At 39.6% G+C, this 20992-nt stretch overlaps 1 protein-coding gene across 5 annotated transcripts in view; it reads left to right on the forward strand.

The window, feature by feature from the left end:
* Positions 1-20992, forward strand: part of RC3H1 (ring finger and CCCH-type domains 1) — a 78629-nt gene that overhangs the window by 22012 nt on the left and 35625 nt on the right. For all 5 annotated transcript variants that reach the window (XM_075156915.1, XM_075156916.1, XM_075156912.1 and 2 more), the window contains exons 2-9: positions 1719-2087; positions 9514-9634; positions 10974-11213; positions 12336-12511; positions 13337-13537; positions 14673-14805; positions 17111-17229; positions 19249-19361. In XM_075156915.1, the coding sequence (XP_075013016.1) occupies positions 1857-2087; positions 9514-9634; positions 10974-11213; positions 12336-12511; positions 13337-13537; positions 14673-14805; positions 17111-17229; positions 19249-19361 (1334 nt within the window). In that variant the 5' untranslated portion in view covers positions 1719-1856. The remainder of the gene's footprint in view (positions 1-1718; positions 2088-9513; positions 9635-10973; positions 11214-12335; positions 12512-13336; positions 13538-14672; positions 14806-17110; positions 17230-19248; positions 19362-20992) is intronic.

Genomic DNA, 20992 nt, shown 5'->3' on the forward strand with positions numbered 1-20992 from the left:
TTAATGTTTTGTTGATGAAACATGGCTAAAAGCTTAACTAGTAACTCTTCATTGTTTGCCTTGGCAAAATGACGTTAACTGTGAAAAACATTGCACTAAATTCTGGAACAAAAGCCTGAGGCTTTTCAGAGTCTCTGTTTTAGCATTAGATTTTTGTTGCTGTTTTAAAATGCTTTGATTCTGAATTGCACAAGTCCTAACTTGAAGTTTCTCTCTTTGCCTTTACTTAGAATTGAGATTTTAATTTTAATTTTGAGGTTGTTTTTAAGCTAAGATTTGATAAAAGGTTGCTGTTTTGCTTATATAAGAACTTTCTATCTGAACAGATACTAGCAAGCAAGTGCACACTCCTTGGTATGAAATGTAAGCCAATGGTGTGTGGGAAAGTGAAACTAACAGATTTGGGTGGTTGGGGTGAGTCTTTTGTTGTTGTTTTGCTGCTTGATTTAGCAAAATTTGGTCAGTAGTAAATCTATGTGACCTGCACTGTTTTTTGCTAACTTCACTGGTGGTAGGAAGCAAGCCAGACATCAGAAGTTTTTTTATTACCAATTTTCCTTTTGATAATGATTCTTTCCATATCACTTCATCTGTCTATTCTTATATTTCTCCTTACATGTGGAGTTCTACTTTTATTTAATTTTTTTTTGTCCCAAAGAGATGTCTTATCTTCCATTCCCTTATAATCAGTAACATTTGATCCTCTTAGCATTTTGAGTCAAAAGTACCAAGTAATGAAGACCTCCCAGGTTCTCCTCTATTGTAGTGTTTCTGTGTAATCTCTCAGTGCGTTAAAAATTCACTTTCTCTGTCAATATAATCTCTAGGTAGGCAATTAGTGATATAAATCAGGGTTAGAAAAGGGTCCTTGAGAAACAGTTGTCACTCTTGCAGTCCAAAGTGACTTCTAGGAAATTTCTTCCTGCTTTTGAGGGATGGAACTGCTTGGTGGGCAGACTGAGGGCAACTTATCAATGCTGAATTATACCCAGTAATGCATGGAGATTCCCAGGGTAACTGAGATGTGACCGGGTAAGTCCATGTGGTACTGTGCAGCTCTGTACAGATCAGCTTGTGTGAAGGTGCTGTAGTAGCAGTACGTAGTATTACCTAGCATTGTGAATGAGCTGTATTGCATGCAGATGGTGTCTGACTGTACCCTGAGCCATTCATCCATTTCTTCTTGAGGCTATGGCGGCTCACATGTTTCCGTGGAGTCATTGCGTGCCAATCCAGAGACCACTGAACTCAGAAGACAGGTTGCTGGTGGTAGAGGTTTTGGATGAAGCCTTGTCTAAGCAAAATTATTTAAAGCTTACAATGAATACTGGAAAAAATTGTTTTAGTGGAATAAGCACAACAGCCCTTCAAAAATTGTCCTTTTTTATGCAAATCTAGATGTTAATTTATTCATTTGTAAAGAAAAAAGAGAACATAAAAACTAAAAGCTAATTAGTCTTACAATTTCAGAGATAGATAACTATCTTGATTTTTTTTTTTTTTTAAAGCTACATAACAGCAGAAATGGTTTTAAGTGGCTTTTCCAGTGCCAGAGACTAGCTGGAATTAAAGCAAGTCATGACTCAGTCCTCTATTTAATGTCAGAACTGCACTCGTAGTTCAGCTATACCTCTACAAGTGGTATTTACCTAGCACAAAGGATTTCACATGCCAGTTCCAGAAGAGAATGCTAACTTTCTGTTTCTGTTTTCTTTTAGGTTATGTTTCACACTATGTGCTGACTGTCTGTACTTACAGAAGATATTTAAAAACAAACAGACTTTTTTTTTCAAAGATTTTGATTCCAGTGGAATCTGTGCTTTAGATTTTTGTCTTGTCAATTAACTCCTGAAGCAATGCCTGTACAAGCTCCACAATGGACGGATTTTCTCTCCTGCCCGATTTGCACACAGACTTTCGACGAAACAATCCGGAAGCCCATCAGCTTGGGTTGCGGCCACACTGTCTGCAAGATGTGCCTCAACAAGCTCCACCGTAAGGCATGCCCTTTTGACCAGACCACTATCAATACAGACATTGAACTCCTTCCTGTGAACTCAGCCTTGCTGCAACTAGTGGGTGCTCAGGTATCAGTACTTTTTTGGTTTTTTAAATCTGTTTTCGGGTTGTTTTCCTTCTTTCTTTTAGGAGGACAGGTCATGAATAAAGAATATGACTCTCTTAATGGTGTGCAGAGTAGACATCTACCTTTTTGTAGACTGACTTTGACGAATACAGGTTTTAGACCTTTGACATGCTGTACTAAAGATGCCTGGAACAACAGTTCAAATCTTGATGCTACCTGTCACTGACTGTGATTTTGTGTTGCATCTAATTTAGTGTAACCGTGGGTTGTCACCAGAACGGGTTGGTTCTGTTCCCTAACTCATATCTAGCTATGCTCTGCTAAAAGGATGAACTGAATCAGTGAGCTTATCTGGTGGGAACCCATTCTTCTGTGGTGGGTTACTTGCTTTACATATTCACCCTACAGATTTGTGATCAGTTGTCCCAAAAGCAGGAGGGGAGAGTAAGGGAAGTGGGACAGACCCCTCTGGTAGCAGCCTTTATACTGCCTTATGTTTAATTTGAAACTGTGCTCTGGAAATGTAACTTCCTGAGCTGGCATGATAATCTAAATCCATATAGGTGAATGGGGGGAGCCTGCCTGAGACTCCTCTTTCTGCTGGAGTGGGTACTCACGAGGTCAGTTGAACCAGTAATCTGATGGAGGGGAGTACTCCAGTGGCGCTGCTACTGATGGCAGGCGGAGGAAGGGGGCAGGGATGTGTGGAAAGCAGGATTGCCCTGTTCAGTTGCAGCACAGACTTAAATTGGCATAAGCTTATCATGGTTAGAGATCACTGGTAGTTTCCTGTGACCCATACCTCCCAAAGCTGGACAGGATTGTGGACTTCGGGAGAGGAGGGACAATCTTGTCTAACATGGGTGAGGAGGGACAATCACGTCTAATTTATGGGTGAGGAACAAAAATGTAGACGGGATGCAGTTATTGTAGAGGGGTTATTGTTTTCCTTTGTTCTGCTTCTGTGTCTGGGCTCAGCGGAGTTGGAGGCAGCAGAAAATTCAGTGGGATCTATAGTTAGGGAAAGGGGAAGAGCTATGTTTTGGAGGAACTTTAAAAGACGTGGAAGAAAAAGATGCTTTTATGATGCCTTTTATTACGTACTGGGACATAGAGATCCAGACATGCTTTTGCTACTTCTTTTTTTGTTTCGGTTTATCAAGTAATACAGCTAATTTGTTGTTGTTGTTCTGTGGTGTATGGCACAGAAGTTATATCAGAAGTTTTAAAATTGAGTTGTGTTTCTGGCTGTGCTAAGCGACTCATCCTGCTCTGCAGGAGAGGGCGATGAGACACTGTGCTTCCATTTCTGTGATACGTGTATCCCGCCATCTTTGAAGAGCTTCCAAGCAGTGTGAAATCTGTGGGTGATGCCATAAATAAATATTGTAATTCTCTTTCTCCCTTATATCTTCTTCCTTCCTCTCTGGAGTTTCTAGAATAGTTCCAGCTGTATCCAAATGTCCACATTTATGATAAATGCTTTTTTCTCATGCATTTTTTGGTTGTTTTGTGTGCATTTGTTAAGCTTTGTGAGAAGCTATATGATAGCTTTAACTTGATCTTTGCCTGAATTAAAATTTCCGTAAAAATAAGATCCTCTGGAACGAGATAGAAAATAACCCTGCCTCTGTTACAGGTAATTGAGTATTTTATTCTGATTTTGCAAGTTAGCCAACCAGAATTTCCTCACCCATATGTGCGTGAGGTATGAAGAAGGAAGAGTGGCTTTATGACAGTATTGTATTTGTCTGATCTCTAGGTTCAGACTTTGAACTAATGATGTAATTTTTGTGCTCCTTTTTATATCTTAAATTTTTATGTGATCAAGATTCATAGGGTCTTGTTTCGTGGTGACCTTAAAGCTGCAAATGCCACCAGAAGAGACAGTATTCCCTTCCCACTCATTTGCCACTCATTCCTGCATGTATGCTGCTCGCTGCATTCTGACACCTAAACAGTAATCAGTGATCTTAGCTGGGTTTTTATTACTGACAAACTTATCCCTTCAGAGACATTTGCACCACCTCCCAGCTCCTAATTTCAACGAGCATGTGAATGAAATCAGCATTCAGTATAATTCACCCTTCTTTCCCTTCTTTCCCTTCTTTCCCTTTCCCTTCCTGGCACCTGTTGTAGTGTTTACCAGACTATGGAGTACTAGAAAATAAGTACACCACTTTGCTGTGAAGGACAGGGAAACAGTTGCTATTTTCCACTAGTCTCTCTAAGGCCATTTTTTTATCTTTTTACAGGAAAAGGCTTGGTTAAGGAAAAAAAAAAAGTACTTTAGAGAAACTACAGTAATTAACACCTGTTAAGAAGGTGGTCTCTCTTTGGTACATATCAACAAAAATCATCTGTGAGCAGCCAGCCAGCTTATGGAGCATGAGTAGTATCAACAACTTTAATGAAACAAAGCCCATTTTCTTGTTCCACTTCTTGGTTTAGTTTCAGGAGGGTGTATGTGTCATTGACGTCCCTTAATCTCCAACAAATCCTTGTACACCTTAACCTGAGTCCATGGAGACGTGTAATACTTTATTTTTAAATGATAAATTCCAAAAAACAGGTTTGATTTTAGAAGGAAATACAGTGCAACACAATTAAAGCTTTCATCTGGGGAGAAAAAGAACGGTTTGTTCTTTTCCCTTTGGGGAGGCTGCTGAGAAGTTCACACGTTTATAAGTGTTAAGCGCTTTTTTGCTGGAGGCAGAGGAGGAGACCAGGCAGTTTGAAGAAACAAATCTATTCTGCCATGACTGGCAGTAAGGATAGGATTCCAGGACAAGTCACGTTGGTTGACTTTCTTCGAGCAGGCACAATGGGTGAAATAAGCAGGACTGTACTTCTGGGGAAAATGTACTAAATTTGTCACACAGGGGAGGAATAACCTATTTCTCTGACAATAGCATTATCTCTCTGTGTAGGTTTTGTCACTTTAACGGTGAAAAAAGTTGGTTTTTTACTTGAATTACGAGCTGTTTCTCAGTTTTCCCTCTCCCCACCCCTTTCCAAAAATGAAACCTGTTGTCCAGGTTATAGCCACACTTGATGTGAAAATTAACTGTTGCAGAGACTCAAATTTCTGCTGCCCCACTGTAGCATGGTACACATCAAGAGTGGTTACAGCCTATTCTGGAAGGCAGTAGTCAGGCAATTCAGCCCACATATAGATAAGTTCAGCTGCATAAGATGATGGCATGAGAAGGGATTATAAGGGGAAGATGAGAATTATTATTCCTGGGAGAGCTGGAAATAGCTGAGTGCCTAAGCAGCAGCTAAGCGTATTGTGAGGGAAGGGAGGCACAATGGCCTTGAACACAAATCAAGAAGGCATTCATGGGATACCTTGCTTTTTAAACTTCTTGGGTAAAGAAATCCCTTAACTTAGTTGCTATGGGAATGAGGTTTTGAATTTTAACTATTCAAGCATCCACATGTTACTCACTACATGCAACTATTTTAAACATTCACCAGGCCAGTGTTTTAAAGGTGCATAATCGTGGATCTGTCATCTAATCTCTTCCCTCCTGTTTTTTTAACACATGAAACAACAGCGTGCACGTTCCAAACAGGTGACATTAAGTGGCAAAAATTCCTGTGGTGCTTAATTTCTTTCATAGTCTCCTGCTGAACATGATAAATACAATTCTAGTCATTAGGCAATGGAATCGTATGTATGATGAGAGAACGGGTGGAGTGATCTTAACTCATGGCCCTTTCAAAAGGGGAAAATATTAGCGGTATGTTTGATAATGTTGTATTGTAACTTTTGGTGAAATGAGCTGCCACGAAAGAGGAATTATCTGTGAAGAAGTTGTCCTTAGTGCAAACTTTTGAGAAACTGAAGACAGTAGGTTTTTGGGTTTTGTTTGTTTTTTGGGGTTTTTTTGGCAGGAAGCAAGTTACCCATTCGCGGGGCGGGGGGAGAGAAATAGCGGGGAGAACCAGTTTTCAAACCAGACAGAAAGGGGGTTTGTCTGTTTAACATGTTCTCATTCTGTGCAATTAGATGTCTAATACTAATTAGTGACAACTCAAGCTGACATCCTTCATCAAATTGCACTTAAATCACCAATTCAAAATCGCTGCCTGGTATGAGATGATGCTTTAGCATTTTTTTTTCCTCTGGTCCCCTTCCTCATGACATCATAACCTGCCTCTTCCCACAGCCACAAGTAGCCATGCTGGTGGGCGGCATTCCGCTGCCGGGATACTCACAGTCATTGCCAAGGCAGATGCATGCAAAATGATACTCGCAGTCATTGCCAAGGCATTGCATGCAAAACAATCACAAATTTAAAGTGATCAAACAGCTGAGATTATTTTTCCTGTCCTGTTCTAGTCCCCCTTGGGAGGTGTTTATATTATGTAAATATATTCGCAGTGAAAACTGATGAGGGTGTGGTGTCTGAGAGAATGGGATACTGAATGAGGATGAAAGTAATGAACTCACTCTGCAGGGCATCTATTTTGAGGCACTCAAGAGGCATTGTAAACAGAAGTGACCATAGGGTCCTGCATGCTATTGAAAGGATATTTTGCAAAGGGGAAGTGAAAATGCTTTGGAGTTGAATTATTTCTCAGTTGTCCCTCAGCAATTCCATGACAGAGGCAAAATTAAAATTCAGATCTCCTGTGACTCTTTTATGAATCATGTCTTTATCATTTTTCTCTTGGTAGATGCTGTTCTTATAGCCATTCTAACCCTAAAATATTAAAAGAAGTCTTGGAAGTGCATTAATAGAACCAGCAAAAGGGCAAATTATTTGTAAGTTTTACTGTGAGATGTGTCATGTGAATGAGGATGAAGTGTGTGTGTGTGTGGAGAGAAATACATTCTCTTCTCCTGAAGATTCCTGAAACCACAAAATAAGCATCTTGTTTTATTGTTCAGTACTATACTTGCTCCAGCCTAAGATGAAGGTTAAACTCGAATCTCTTTCGGGCTCATTTTGCAAACAGTACAGTTGTGCAAGGCTTTTAGATTTTTACACTGAAGCCCTTGTAAAGAGAAGAAATGGGAACGATACACAGATACACAGCGTTGAATAGCTTGATTAACTCTTGGAAGTTTTTCTATGCCAGCTTTTTCCTGGGGGAGGGGAAAACTTTCTGTTAGTTGCCTAGACAGTCCTTGTGTCTCGCTGGTGGAGTTGTGCTGTGTATGGCATTCCAAACCGCTGCTGTGAATGTGTGCTAAACCTGCCTTAATTCAAGATCGAAATCCAGGGCTGAACACAGCTTCCTGTCCCATGTCTGTTCCAAGCCCTCTTTGTCTGCTGGGTGTTGCGATGCTGTGGTTGTATTTCAGGTTGTCGCCCGTGCCAGACTGAATGCTTGTAGGAGTAGATAGGAATTTGCACAAAATATATTACAGCAGTAAATAGGGCAGAGACTGTGTAGTCTCTGTCTCGGCAACAAATGCATGAGATGCGCGTTGTTTGATCAATAAGCCAGTTCTGCTTGTATAATGTCCCAGACAGAAGCAGACTGCTAAAATGGCAGTGGCTGTGAAAAGGAGGTGGAGTATTCTGTTAATGTGAAAGCAAATACTGAAGATGTTAATATTTGTTTCCCAAATCCCAAGAAACTAGTCCAGCTGAGGCTGTTGCTGTTGCAACAGTTATGACTGACCACTGTAAGATACAGTTGCAAAATCTCCTTTTGCTGAAAGCTTTCTTGCTTACAGACAAAAACACACATACAAGAAAAAAAACTAAAACAAACAAAAAAAACCCAACACCCCCCCCCCCCAACCAAAATACCACCCCAAACAAACACGACCCCATCCCCGAAATTAAAACCAAACCAAAAAACCCCAAAACTTCACAAGTTAACTGCTGTCTGTGAAAAGCATCCAGGCTAACCTTGCTGTCTTGCTGTGGTTAAACTTGGTTTTGTTAATAGGAGTGAAAGGGGAGGTGTCTGATCCAGGCTATCTTGATGATGTTAGTTTTGGGGTGGTATCAGCTCTCTTAATTGTGGCTCATGTGTTACACTCTGAGACTTTTTTTGTCACCTACTGTAAAAGCAAGAGTTATGCAGCTAGTAACTTTTTATTTTGCAATGTGTGTCAAATGAGCAACTCAGCACGCACAGCTGTCTGTGCCTGTAGGAGAAGTGTGATCACTTCTATTAAAATTGATAGGAAAGCTCCTGTCCACATTGGTGGTGGCAACCGTATGTGTGTATATATGTTTTTTATATATTTGCTGCTGCCATCATAATGCTACTCTTTACACGGCTGGGTTGCGTGTGAAGGTTAGCGGGTTTGTAGCTGTCTTTAACTCAAGCATTAAAGGCTTGTGCTTTTAGATTGAGGGCCTGAGTTGGTCCCTGTAAGCAGCTATGTGGGATTAGCATGCTGTTATTGCCAGTGGGATAGTGATTGACTTGGAAATAGAAATTGAAGTCTGAGGTCTGTTTGCACTTCAATAGCATATGCAAAAAGAGCTTGTGTTTAGTATTCTGAGAAATTCCAGTTGTCTATACTATCATATATTGAGCTGATTGCTGAATAGTGATGTTGAGAAATGTCCTACAGTGCTATACTGCACCCCCAAATTTGTTTAAAGGTTTAAGAATTTAACTGGAGGAAAACAAACAAAATTATAACTTGGGGGGAGGGGTGGTCCAACATTCCTTTGAAAAATTCTGAGTTCTCAGGAATGCCTGTATGAAGAAATAAATGCCACAACAACAACAAAATACCAAAAAAAAAACCCAAAACAAACAAACAAACAAAAACCCCCAAAAAAACCCACAACAAAGAATGTAACTGGTCTGTGTTGTCAGATTAATAGTTGCAGGTTGTGTTCATATGCACTGTGTAGGATAACTTGGTCTTGCTGCTTGCTAATTGTGTCTAGTCAGAATATGTTCCAAGGGTGTCCTAGTATATTTGCTGCTAAGTCTTTCTCCCACTAATCCAAGTAGCTGCGATCCCTTATCCCTGGGTGACTTTAGTGCTGTGAGGCCCTAGATACGAATCTGCACTTACCTGCAAAGCAGGCTTCACCTGATTCATTCTGATTTTTTTTGACCAGCAAGCTTTGGGAATGTCTCAATATGTGTGTTATTTCAGCCAAAGCTTTACAGTTATAAGAAATGCCATGTTTCTCATGTAATTTTTTTCTTTTGTCATGGAATAAGTTTTCTGCTTCTAGTTCCTGTCAGCCACTAAATAAAAGAAGTCTACTAACCATAAACTCTTTACATTTTTTTTTCTTTATTTTCAGTGATTTCTTTCTTTTTTTATGATATTTGTTCATTAAAGCTGGAAAAAATGCTTACTAATATAGAAGAAACACAGAAGGGGAACAAAACAGGAAATGCTTGACAAGCTTGTTGTGGTGTTTGTAAGCATGGTTGCCACTTATTTATGCATATTCATCGTAGATGTACATGTCATCTCTTTTCAGGTTCCTGAGCAGCAGCCAATTACTTTATGTAGTGGAGCTGAAGATACCAAGCATTATGAGGAGGGCAAAAAATGTGTGGAAGAATTAGCACTGTACCTCAAACCACTCAGCAGCGCGAGAGGTAGTTCCTGCATTGTTTCCTTTTGAAAAAGAAAGCTGTAAACAAATAAGATGCAAAAGAAACTATCCAAATGACTAGTTAGTCAGTTTGAAAAATGGATATAAACCTAGTTTAAAAACAAATTGAAACAAATTTCCTAAGCATTAAGGTTATGTCTTCACGGGGACAGGGGGATGATTTGGAGGCGTTATGTCAAAAATAATACTGAGAAAAGGCTGAGGTTTTAGGCTGAGGTATTTGACTGCGGTATAGTAAGCTCAGACAAACTTTGTAAGTTGAGTTGACCTCTGCAGACTAAGTAAAAATAAATAATTCTGCTTCTTTTTTTTTCTTTTTTTTCTTTTTTCTCCGAGTTCTGCTTTGCTTTGAGATAACTGTAGTAAGGCAGCTTGTTTGTAGAGGAGGAATAAACTGAAACGACAAAGTTATGGATATAGGATACATAAGAGAAATAAGTAATACTCTGTTTATACAAGATCTTATACAAGAGCTGGGTCAATCTGAGTAATTCTAATTTAGCAAAACTGCACTGGGTTCAAGAGTATGGATTTTATCTATATTACATATGATGGACTTGAAAAATCCATCAACCCAAGTAGTAGAGGTGAGCATCATGGGCATCAGGTTTTCAGAAATGAGTTTTTGCAAAAAGTGTCTCAAGCTTTTCCAACTAGTATAATGTAATAGCAGTATTGCTCTGAGTAGTAGTGGCCCAATGAACAAGCTCTGTGCTGTAGAACAAACTCAGTGTGGCAGCCATATATCTAGCGAGTCACTTGTTCTTTCAACCTGGTTTCTGTGGCTCCCAGCACATTTGTGAATCACAGTTTTTGCACATAATTAAACATCACCCAAGCAGTTTTGAACTCGTGTGTAAGTTCAGTTTGGCTAGGCCAAAGCAGTGGAAACATCAGATATAGATAAGAAACTAAATGGTCAAAGAAGGCAGTGATCCTTGAAGCCCATGAGTAAGGGAAGGACTGCAGTGTGATCCTACCCTTGAGGAGTCACCTGGGAATCTGTATGGGAGGGTGCAAGACAGACTTCCAGCATGGGGAGAGAATTCATTAGAGGTTCCACCTTCTTAGAGAGCCAAATCAGTCAATCACAAGACTTAAAGCTGTGGGAAAGCCAACTCCCAGGAACTGTGTGCTTTTAATGCTGAGTAAAACAAACTGATAAAAATGAACTTCTGGTATGCCTTCTCTAGTGTTCTGTTTAACAAAATGGACATCAGGAGAACTAGGTTTGCACTTCTACAATACAGTGGTTGAAGAGGCACAAGAAGAGGAGATACGAGGTCGTTTATTTTTTTTTTCTGTTTCATTTTGTTTTGAAGGTGTGGGTCTTAACAGTACTACTCAGAGCGTGCTAAGTCGCCCCATGCAAAGGAAACTTGTGACATTAGTTCACTGCCAGCTAGTGGAGGAAGAAGGTCGGATCAGAGCCATGCGTGCAGCACGATCGCTTGGTGAAAGAACAGTCACAGAGCTCATTCTTCAACATCAAAATCCTCAGCAGCTCTCTTCCAACCTCTGGGCTGCAGTGAGAGCCAGAGGGTGCCAGTTCCTTGGACCAGGTAGGTAACATCACAGTATTACTTCTATACTAGAAGCAATTCAGGATTGAGGAGGATTGATAAATGAGTGTCAAACTGCCTGAGTGATTTTATTAGGCAGTGGCTTAATTTCTTAATAGTAGGTCTTCAGAATTATGTTGGGCTGCTATCATGGACTTTATTGCATTTTTAGTGCTTCTGCAAGTCTTCTATAAAATTCAGAATAATGTGTGTCCTTTTGTTCTTGTGATAAGATGAAATGGGAAGTAGTTTCTCACTTGCTATTCTTCGAGGAAGTAAGACCCTTCTAGAAAAAATAGGGTTACTGGAGTGATTGGACATGGCTTCTTTTCCTTCTCTAGGGTAATAAACATACAAACAGTTGTGGGGAGAGATTTGTTACATTTGGGGGGGATGTCTGTGCATTTTAAAAAGTTACATACTTGGGAAATAAATTCCTTTTCATAGAATACTAAATCAATTTTGCTTAAAAAAAAATTAATGAAGTCTTGTTACTGAAAATGTAGACTTGACTTGTTGAGGACAACAAAAATAATGCCTTGAAATATGAAGCCAATTTCTTAAAATAAAGAAAAACATGAAGAAACTTCTCTTCACTGAAACAAATGAGGGAAGACTAAGTTTGGGATGCTAACTTCTACACCACTGCAGGGAAGAGAGAGGCTGTTACCTAGCAAAATATGCGGTGCTACAGCACCTGATTCATTTGTGTGGGCATTAATTGCTCTTTTACCTGTGTGGGAACCAACCTTGCCCTTCCTCATCCTGTCAGCTTTTTCTGCTGGGATAGGTGTGGGACGTATTAATAATTGAGAGATGTATAGACAGGAACGAAGAAGTCTTCCTATCATCTGATACCCAATATTGAACAAATAATAATAAAAAAAATTGAAAAGTCCTATTTCCTCAGTCACAGTGTGGGAATTTGGAAGTGTTCCTTCCCTCTTTTCCCTCCCTTCTTGCTCAGCTCGCTTTCCTGTCTGTGGGTTTGTGTGAATGTTGGGGGGGTTTTGTAGCTGGTCTCCCCGACTTGTAAAGAAAGAAGAAACTGTGCAGAAATCTTTCTTGGTCTTCTCTCATCTTTTGTCTCTTTTCTTCGCTTCCCTTCCCCCCCCCTCCCAGCAATGCAAGAGGAGGCTTTAAAGCTGGTTCTACTGGCTCTGGAAGATGGATCTGCTTTGTCACGAAAGGTCTTGGTTCTCTTTGTGGTTCAGAGGCTGGAGCCGCGATTTCCTCAGGCTTCTAAAACTAGCATTGGGCATGTTGTCCAGCTTCTTTACAGAGCCTCGTGCTTCAAGGTATGAAGAAGATTCTGATATGAAAACTATTGTTTTTCATTTTCAATTTTCATTTTCCTGTAACATTAAATGTGCCTAAAAATATGTGTAGTTATAGAAAGTATTACTCATTAAGTCCCACATGTGTTTGGAGAGTTCTTTGTTGGTACAACTATGATGGCAATGTAGGCTGAAATTGCAACTTTAAGCTGTAAAGCTAGGTTTTGACTCTGTCCAGGTTTAATAGGTGCACAGTAACAACACCTGTATGTGAATCAGCATAACTTATCTCCTTAGAAGAGGCTTAAAGCTGGAGAATCCCCAGTTCTGTTAATTGAGTGGTGGTGTGGTTAGAAACAAAGAAATAAAGGCTCTTGGATATCAGACTTGTATAAAGAGAACTTAAGTTTCTTATTGTACTTTACAGTACTTAATGGTCCATTCCTAAGTGCTCAACTTAAATGTCATTCACTTCCGCTAAATGAGGAGAAAAATGCTTTGTTGCTGCTAATTGTACCCTCAAACAAAATTCTGCAATACAAACAAAATACCTTGATTGGAAAAGTAAGGTGTGGATGCTGTAAAGTCGTTGAGGAAGTGTGACACTTCCACCAATATCTGGGTCAGAGTCTGAGTAAATTATGTTTGGTATCCATTTCATAGTGGTTCCAGTTTATGAAGAGTGTGTTGTTTTAATAGGAACTATTGTTCACTGCATAGTATCACAGTTCAGTTTAGTTTGGGAGGAAGAACTTAGCAGCTGACTGAAGATTTTGCTTGCCTTGGACTTTACATAATCTCTGGCTTATCCTGCTTAATTGTATTTGGCTTGTTTCTTCCCACTAGGTGACAAAGCGAGATGAGGATTCCTCCCTGATGCAACTAAAGGAGGAATTTCGGACTTACGAAGCTCTGAGGAGGGAACATGATTCCCAGATAGTTCAAATTGCTATGGAAGCAGGTTTACGCATTGCACCAGATCAGTGGTCCTCACTATTATACGGAGACCAATCTCACAAATCCCACATGCAGTCTATCATTGACAAGGTAAAGCCATTTAAAATCAGCCTAGTCTATCTTGTTTGCAACTCTAGTAGATTTAAATGCTCATAACAAATTGTTCCCATGTGTACTCACCTTACCCATTAATCATTTGTCCTGTTATTTCAAAACCCGTTATGGCCTAAATAATTAGAATATGTATTTGTAACCTAATGAATCTTGCTCCTTCTGCCATCCTGCCATCTCTTTCTACTATACCTCTTTCTGCAGATGGGAAGCGACAGAGGTTAGCTGCACAGCTGGGATGTGTCCTTTCTGAACAGCTAATGACTGCCAATGTAGTAACAGAGGTTAATGGTTCATGTTTCCAGGCAGGAAGCAAGTGCATAAATTGAAAGAAAATCAGTCCCCTAGCCTATACCTGAAGTAAGAAAGATAGGTGGAAGCACATTTCTTAAATGAAATTACTTGACCTCTGGAAGTGCCCAGATCTCTTTTTGTTTACAGGGAACATAGGATAAATGGGCTTTTAAATTAGGGGACTCACATTTAAGTGCCTAAACGAGGTGGGATTGTTAGCTGTGAAACAATTGCTTTGGCTGCCGTGCAGGAGGATTAACTTCAAGATTGGTCTGCTGTGTATTTATGCATTTGCTCACCTTTTCAGGTGTCCTGCCAGAGATCTCCTGAAGGACCTAGGTAGAGTTAAAGGATTTTAAATACTGAAATTGTGTGATGTTAGTAAATGGAATGTTGCTAGCTATCTTTATCCTTCAGCTGTCTTGCTCTTTGTCTGCTGTACTCAGTTTAAAGCAGGGTGCAAACTTGTTGGTTTGGGATTGGACATATTAGACTCTTCATAGATCTAAATTAAATGGTTTCTAAATATTCTGTATTTTTTTCTGGGTGTTGGCGCAACTCAGAAAAGAAATAGATTACATTGCTAGAAATAGTACCAGTCTTCGTTTTGTCTATTTAGAGCTGTATTTTAACCTGCAATGTCAAAGAATTGTGCCTTAATGCCAGAGAAGGAATTTAATAGAAGGTGCTGAAATTGGGCTTGGTGAAAAACATTTTACTCCAGTTTTGGAAGACAGCTCTTGTGAGCTTGTGGAGCAACCTTCAGAAACCATGAAGATTGGATTGCCTGTAGAAAGTTAATTATTATAATTATTTTAAGTTGCAGACCCCAGCCTCGTTTGCACAGAGTGTTCAGGAATTAACTATTGCTCTTCAGAGGACTGGAGATCCAGCTAACCTGAATCGTCTTCGACCTCACCTAGAGCTCCTGGCAAATATTGATCCCAGTCCAGGTAAGTCTAGATGTTTTATAAAAACCTTTAATTTACAGTTTAGCAAGAGGAGCTTAACACTGTTGAAGGATTGAAAGCTGTTTATCAAGTGAAAGGAAACATCTTCTAACTGAAACTTAAGATTCTTGAGCGGTATTCATAACCAGCCTGGGAACAGCAGTAATCTGTGTGAGGAACTGAACTATTCTGAAGCTAAAATAGATTAAAAACTATAGCAGGAATAATTTCACCACTGTTCTGAAGAGAGCTTCCTTGTTTGACAGCACTGGGTGAGCATGGATGAGGATGTTCAATACATATAATCCTGTCAGGTTACATGGTGTATACTTGATATTGGGCAATGCTAACTGGGGGGAGTGGCAGCAGTCTTAGCTTCCTCCTTTTCCCTTTTTTAGTACACGTGCTGCTATTTGAAACCAGATTTGCAAAGCAACAGGAAGATTGATAGAACCCCTATGCTTAATGCAGAGCTTTAGCTGTCACTCTGAGATGTCTTTTTCTCTCCAGTTCTTTACCAGAGCAAATAATTTGTTTGCAAACTAGGGAAAGTCTTCAAGAAAACACTTACCAGATTAAGGACTTCCATTAACTTATCTAAAAATTGTATGTCTTTTTCTCTGTTGTAGAAATTCTGTGTATTAGTTTTTAATCTGAGATCTCTATCCTGGAGACATTGCACTCAGAAGACTCTCCTAGAGGCAGCTTAAAATCATAAGGCATTTTGAATTCCAAAGTAGAATTTTGATAGATTGAATAGACAGAAGCTGGGCAAAAATCAGTCTAGACAAGAAAGATTTGTTATCCTAGAGAATTTAGTATTTTTCTTGTTAATATGTAATTCTGCAAAGGTGTGAAAGACAGTCTGGGAAGAGGAAGTTAGTTGGAAAGAATATAACTGGGAAATAAAATCTATGCTGTTGACAGGGGAGAGAAAGATGGAAATTGTTGAAAGTGTCAGCAATACTGTGAGGATGGACCGCCTGAGGGAGAAGGGAAGGGACAGAATGGAGAGTGCTGTGGCTGAAGTTTTATTTTATACCCGTTAGTATTTGTAAAATCAATATTAATATCAAAATAGTGTGAAGGCCTAAATTATGACTTCAGGAGATCATGAAGTCATAGAATCACAGAATAGTTTGGTTGGAAGGGACCTTTAAAGGTCATCTAGTCCAACCCCCCTGCCATGGGCAGGGACATCTTCAACTAGATCAGGCTGCTCAGAGCCCTGTCCAACCTGACCTTGAATGTTTCCAGGGATGGCATGATGAAAAGTTGAGTTTTTAGTTTGTTTATTTAAACAAGTAAACTTACCTTTCAAATGAGGACTGGTTGTACTTTACAGTTGAAGGAGATGGAGTGCTTTCTTCCCAAATCTTTCATACTGTAACAAGTCAGGGACAAAACTGTGTGTGTACTGCAAATTCATTAGCCAAAGACTGATACAGAAAGTGGAATCACTAATAGCCTCACACAGTTTCAGTAGGTGAGTCTGATCTTGATGTTTCTTTTCTGTACTGTTGAGTTGCTTCCCTGCTGTTCTATAGGTATGTTGAAGTTCCTCTGGAAGAATTTAGTCCTTGTGAGCAGAATAGAATGTAATTGTGCTAAAGATCTTGAAAGGCATTTAGTGAAGCACTTCGAGGTCCTACGTTTTGCAGCAGAGTGTGTAGGCATGTGGTGGGAGTGTCATCCACTGGCACAGATTAAATGATTAGAAAAGTAACTTGGCTAGAAAGAACAAGTGCCCCTATAGAATTAAGACTGTACTATTTATTCACACTGCTGTCTGTTAGGTGGTGGTCTGATACATAGCTTTGCCTTGTGACATTTTTCCATGTGAGAGGCATCAATTTCTGTTGCTGTTCAGTGCCTGCGTGATCTAGGCCAGTGATGATGGTATTTGTACAGAATGATTTTACCTACAGGAGTCTGGGAAGAAGGGAGATTTTCAGCCTGATTTTTTTTCCATTATGTGCAGACTTTGTACAGTACATTTACTCTGGAGTTCTTGTGGGATATGAAAGTTTTGGCAAAAGGAAATAATTTGACGTGCTAATAATAGTCTTGCTGGCTCATTTGATATTTTGTGTGGTTCAATGTTGAGTCTATAGGTAGCTTTATTCTTTAAGTGGTATATATCCCTGAATTAAGGTGCTGAACACTTTTAATCTAATGACGCACATTTCCGATAAAATCTTTTTGGTTGTGTAGAGAAGTTGTGTGATACTGATGGTTTCTTTGTACCTCGTTTTGGAAAATCCGTCTGACTTTTCTTTTTATATTCTGTTTGCTGTCAATGCAATAGATGCTCCACCTCCGACATGGGAACAACTGGAAAATGGTCTAGTTGCTGTGAGGACTGTAGTTCATGGCTTAGTTGATTATATCCAGAATCACAGCAAGAAAGGAACAGATCAGCAACAGGTAAAAGCTAAATAATTTAGGAAATGCTTACCCCTAAATTTTATTGACTGTATCCAATAGTAGAGACTGTATCTAATGTCATCTGGAGAGATTTGGTTTGACAAGGAGCTGATTAAAAATATCACTGCTGTGTCATATTTTCCAAAACAGAAGCAAACAAGAAAGGAAAAAAAAAAAACCACAACAAAACAACACCACCACCCCCCCAGCCCCCCCCAATACCTGTTGCATTAATTTGCACAGCTCACTAGGATGAAAAGAAAACAGTCTGAGCCAGCTGCAAGCTTAGGGAAATGAATAAACAACACTTCTGACTAGAGGGTGGGGAAGAGAAGCCAGGGTGGCTAGCACTATCGTCTGTGGGAATTTTCTTGGGTTTGTTTTGACACATTTCAGCCAGATGGCTCTGTGTTAATGAAATTATTCTTATACCTGTGCTTAATGGTCTGTAAAGTTTAAAGATTTGGGAAGATTTAATATAAAGGTGCAATCCAAGTTCCTGAAGCAAAATTTTTTGTTTCAGAAACGAAATTATGTTGCCAAATATATATATAAGTTTATCTCATAGTTATCTTATCACATGTTCCTTTGATCTCATTTTGTTGTCTAGCTAAGTTGATATAAATGCTAGCTGCTGCTGAAAGACAGAGCTGCCTATCACACATTCCCACTCCCTCCCTTGCTTTGGCACTCATCCTCTTGGAGAGCTGGTTCGGGGAGCTGAACTAGTAGAAAGATCATCTCTGCCAGAAAAAAAAAAAAAAAGGCAAAATCAGAGTGAATTATTTCTGCTGTTCAACCTTTTTGCATTCACTGGTTCACTGGGATGCCAAATGAACGCTGTTACCAGCAAAAGGAAAAACAGTAGGAATACAAAAGTGGAAGTCGGAGTGAGAAAAACAGTGAGGGTTTTTGTTCTGGTGAGACCATCGCCTGGACCTGGTACATGCTGTGCCTCTTGGAAGGGAACCCAGAGCCTCCCAAGTGGGAAAGGGGACATCTGCTGAGCATTGGGCAGTTTTGCTGGCTGGCAGCAGTGGCCAGCAGAGGGCTGTGCAGTTTATGTAAAGCTCAATCCTAATACCTAAATCCTTTTGTCACTATAGTAGGTGGGACGGGGGGTGGTAGAAATCAGTTTGCAGATGGCTGCTTACTTGCATCTTTTGGTTGAGTTTCTCAGAAAGCAAGAGTTTACTTTTATAGATCTTTCCCGTGGTGGGAATTCTGATAGAGTATTTCTGCCTCTGATTTAATTCTTCCATCAAAACTGTAGGAACTTAAATGTCTTTGAGACCACCTCTGGCCTTCTGTCAAAATTTATTTAGAGAAACTGGCAAATGGGCGTACATGCAGACAGCAAGATTGCAGTAAGTCGTTGTTTCTTGGGAAACTTAAAAATACAGAAGACAACCCATACCCTGCTGATCTGCGTAGGAGTAAGATTGCATCCTCAACTATTGATGGAAGTAATTATCATAGATAGTTAAAAGATTTTTAGTCCAAAGGCGAGTAAAAGAGAACTTGATGAAATCTAACTCTCAGAGGTCAAAGGGATACTTAAGTGCCATTTTGAGCTAATCATAGAATTAGAAAGCAAGGGAAAAGTAACTAACTAAATTGTATTTATTTTCAATCTACCACAAAGCTTGATGAATATTTGGCAATTTCTGATTAAGCATGGTTATCTTTTTTCAGCCTATATCATTGTCCACTTAGCTGTTTCCTGAAACATACAGCTGTATTCCAATCAAGCTCCAGTAAGGAACTTGAATAAAAATGTTTTAAAAGCCTGATAGTGACTTAGTTGTCAAAATACCTGCTCTTGAATCCATTAGTTCTATTGAAGAATGAAACACGAATACTGCTCCAGTCACTTATTTCACATTAGGTACTTCTGGAACATTTAAATTGAAGGAATTACCAACAGTCAAACATCAGGCCTTTAACAAGAGTATGTTCAGCTCTTGGTTAAGTGCACTTACATTCAGGTATCTCACCTGGTTTCTTTAACCTTGTCAGCCGCCTCAGCACAGCAAGTACAAGACATACATGTGCCGAGACATGAAACAGAGAGGAGGATGCCCCCGAGGGGCCAGCTGCACCTTTGCACATTCACAGGAGGAGCTAGAAAAGTAAGTATACCTCTTACGGAAGAAATCAGTCGGATCTTTGTTTCATCTCATCTATAGGAGCTATTTATCATATCTAGGAATGGGGAGAGGAGGCATAACTTGTCTGTTACATTAGCAAGAAATAATGTGAAAAACTTGTAACAGTCATCTCTTAAGTTTTGGAACTGTTCGTTCTTAAATATTTTGCTTTGTTCAGCAGTAATGCAGCTCTGAAAGTTTGTTTACGCAAGTGTTATTTGAGATTTTGGAGGTGGGCTGTTTTTTTTTCTTATTTCTTAAGCGTGACTAAACATGCTGTTTGACTGCATCCATTATGGTCATTTATTTGTGTGTAATTCTCACCTTGCTTTTATATTCAGGTGTGAGAAGTACGTTGCTGGCAGTTTTCCAGATGTAGGGGTTCTCTTGTTCTTCTGTGCTCTTAGGGCTATCCAGAGAGTTAAAAACGAGCATCGCAAGTTTTCTTTCTGCAACAGTTATTCTTTGAAACTCTTTGACAGTTTGCACATGTAGTAACCTAAAAGTGGTTAAAGCTATTGTTGAAGAGTTAAAAAATGGTGGTCATAAAAAGTCTGCAGTAAATAAGTTACACTCATTACAGATTTGGAGGGGGCACCCAGTTATCCAAGAACAAGCTGCTGCTGTTCTGAAGGTTGTTTTACTTATTTTTGAAAGTAAAATGGATTATTTAAGCATTAAAAGAAAAAAATACAATGTATTGTATGCAGTATATATAACTTCTTACTTGGTTTTTGTGCTAAAATCATTCACTTCTTTCAAGAAAAGGCACTTTTGGTTTTAATCAGAAGAAAACGCCAAAGATTTGGAAATGGTATGCGATCTTCCCCCTGTCCCCCAGTAAAAATCTAGAACTTGAAGCATTAATATGGCAGTTCATTGGCTGTATAGCCAGCATGCAGTGCATAGGCAAAACAGGAAGAAAAAAAGAGCAGAGCATGTGGTGTTAGAATGACAAAGGCAGTTATTCAAAAGAACAGAGAATAGGACTTTCATACTCGTGTTCTGCAGAAACAGTTGGGGCTTTTCCGTTTTTGTCATGATGTTAAGAAAATGGAGATTGGTAGTGCTGGTTTGGATGGTTAACAAAGATGGTGAGTCAGCATCAGTGCCTCTGAACTAGTTGTCTGTATCTGTCCTAAGAGGGACCGTTTGTCAGCTTTGCAGGTGGAAGAGGCCTATTTTATCCAGACTGGCTTGTATGCCTTAGTAATAATGTTGTCGTGGGGTGAAGTGAAGTGAATGCTTGTTCTGTTTCAGGTTGTGGTAATGCCTTAGCAAATTATAATCTAGACTTGCTTAAACAGCAACTGATTCCCCTCTTGGCAAGGGACAAAGACCCGGTGTGCGTAGGCAAGTATTAAACTTTTTTAGGTTATTTTTGTGTTCTGCAACAAAGATTCATAAAATTGTTCCGAAAAATCCGAAGGGCAGCACTGTGCAACTTGTACTCTTTCGAAGTATTTTATCATGGAGGGTGCCATATAAACTCTTCCTGTCACCTTTGATTGATTGGGTGTCTTTACGCGTGCGCCTCTCTTGAGCGTACTGATGAATGGGCAGGGACGGCCAGTCCTCCTCATCTTGCAAGTTTTGTGTGCAAGCCTTCAGAG

This window comes from Calonectris borealis, chromosome 8 (assembly GCF_964195595.1).
Source record: "Calonectris borealis chromosome 8, bCalBor7.hap1.2, whole genome shotgun sequence".
In the NCBI taxonomy this organism is placed as follows: domain Eukaryota; kingdom Metazoa; phylum Chordata; class Aves; order Procellariiformes; family Procellariidae; genus Calonectris; species Calonectris borealis.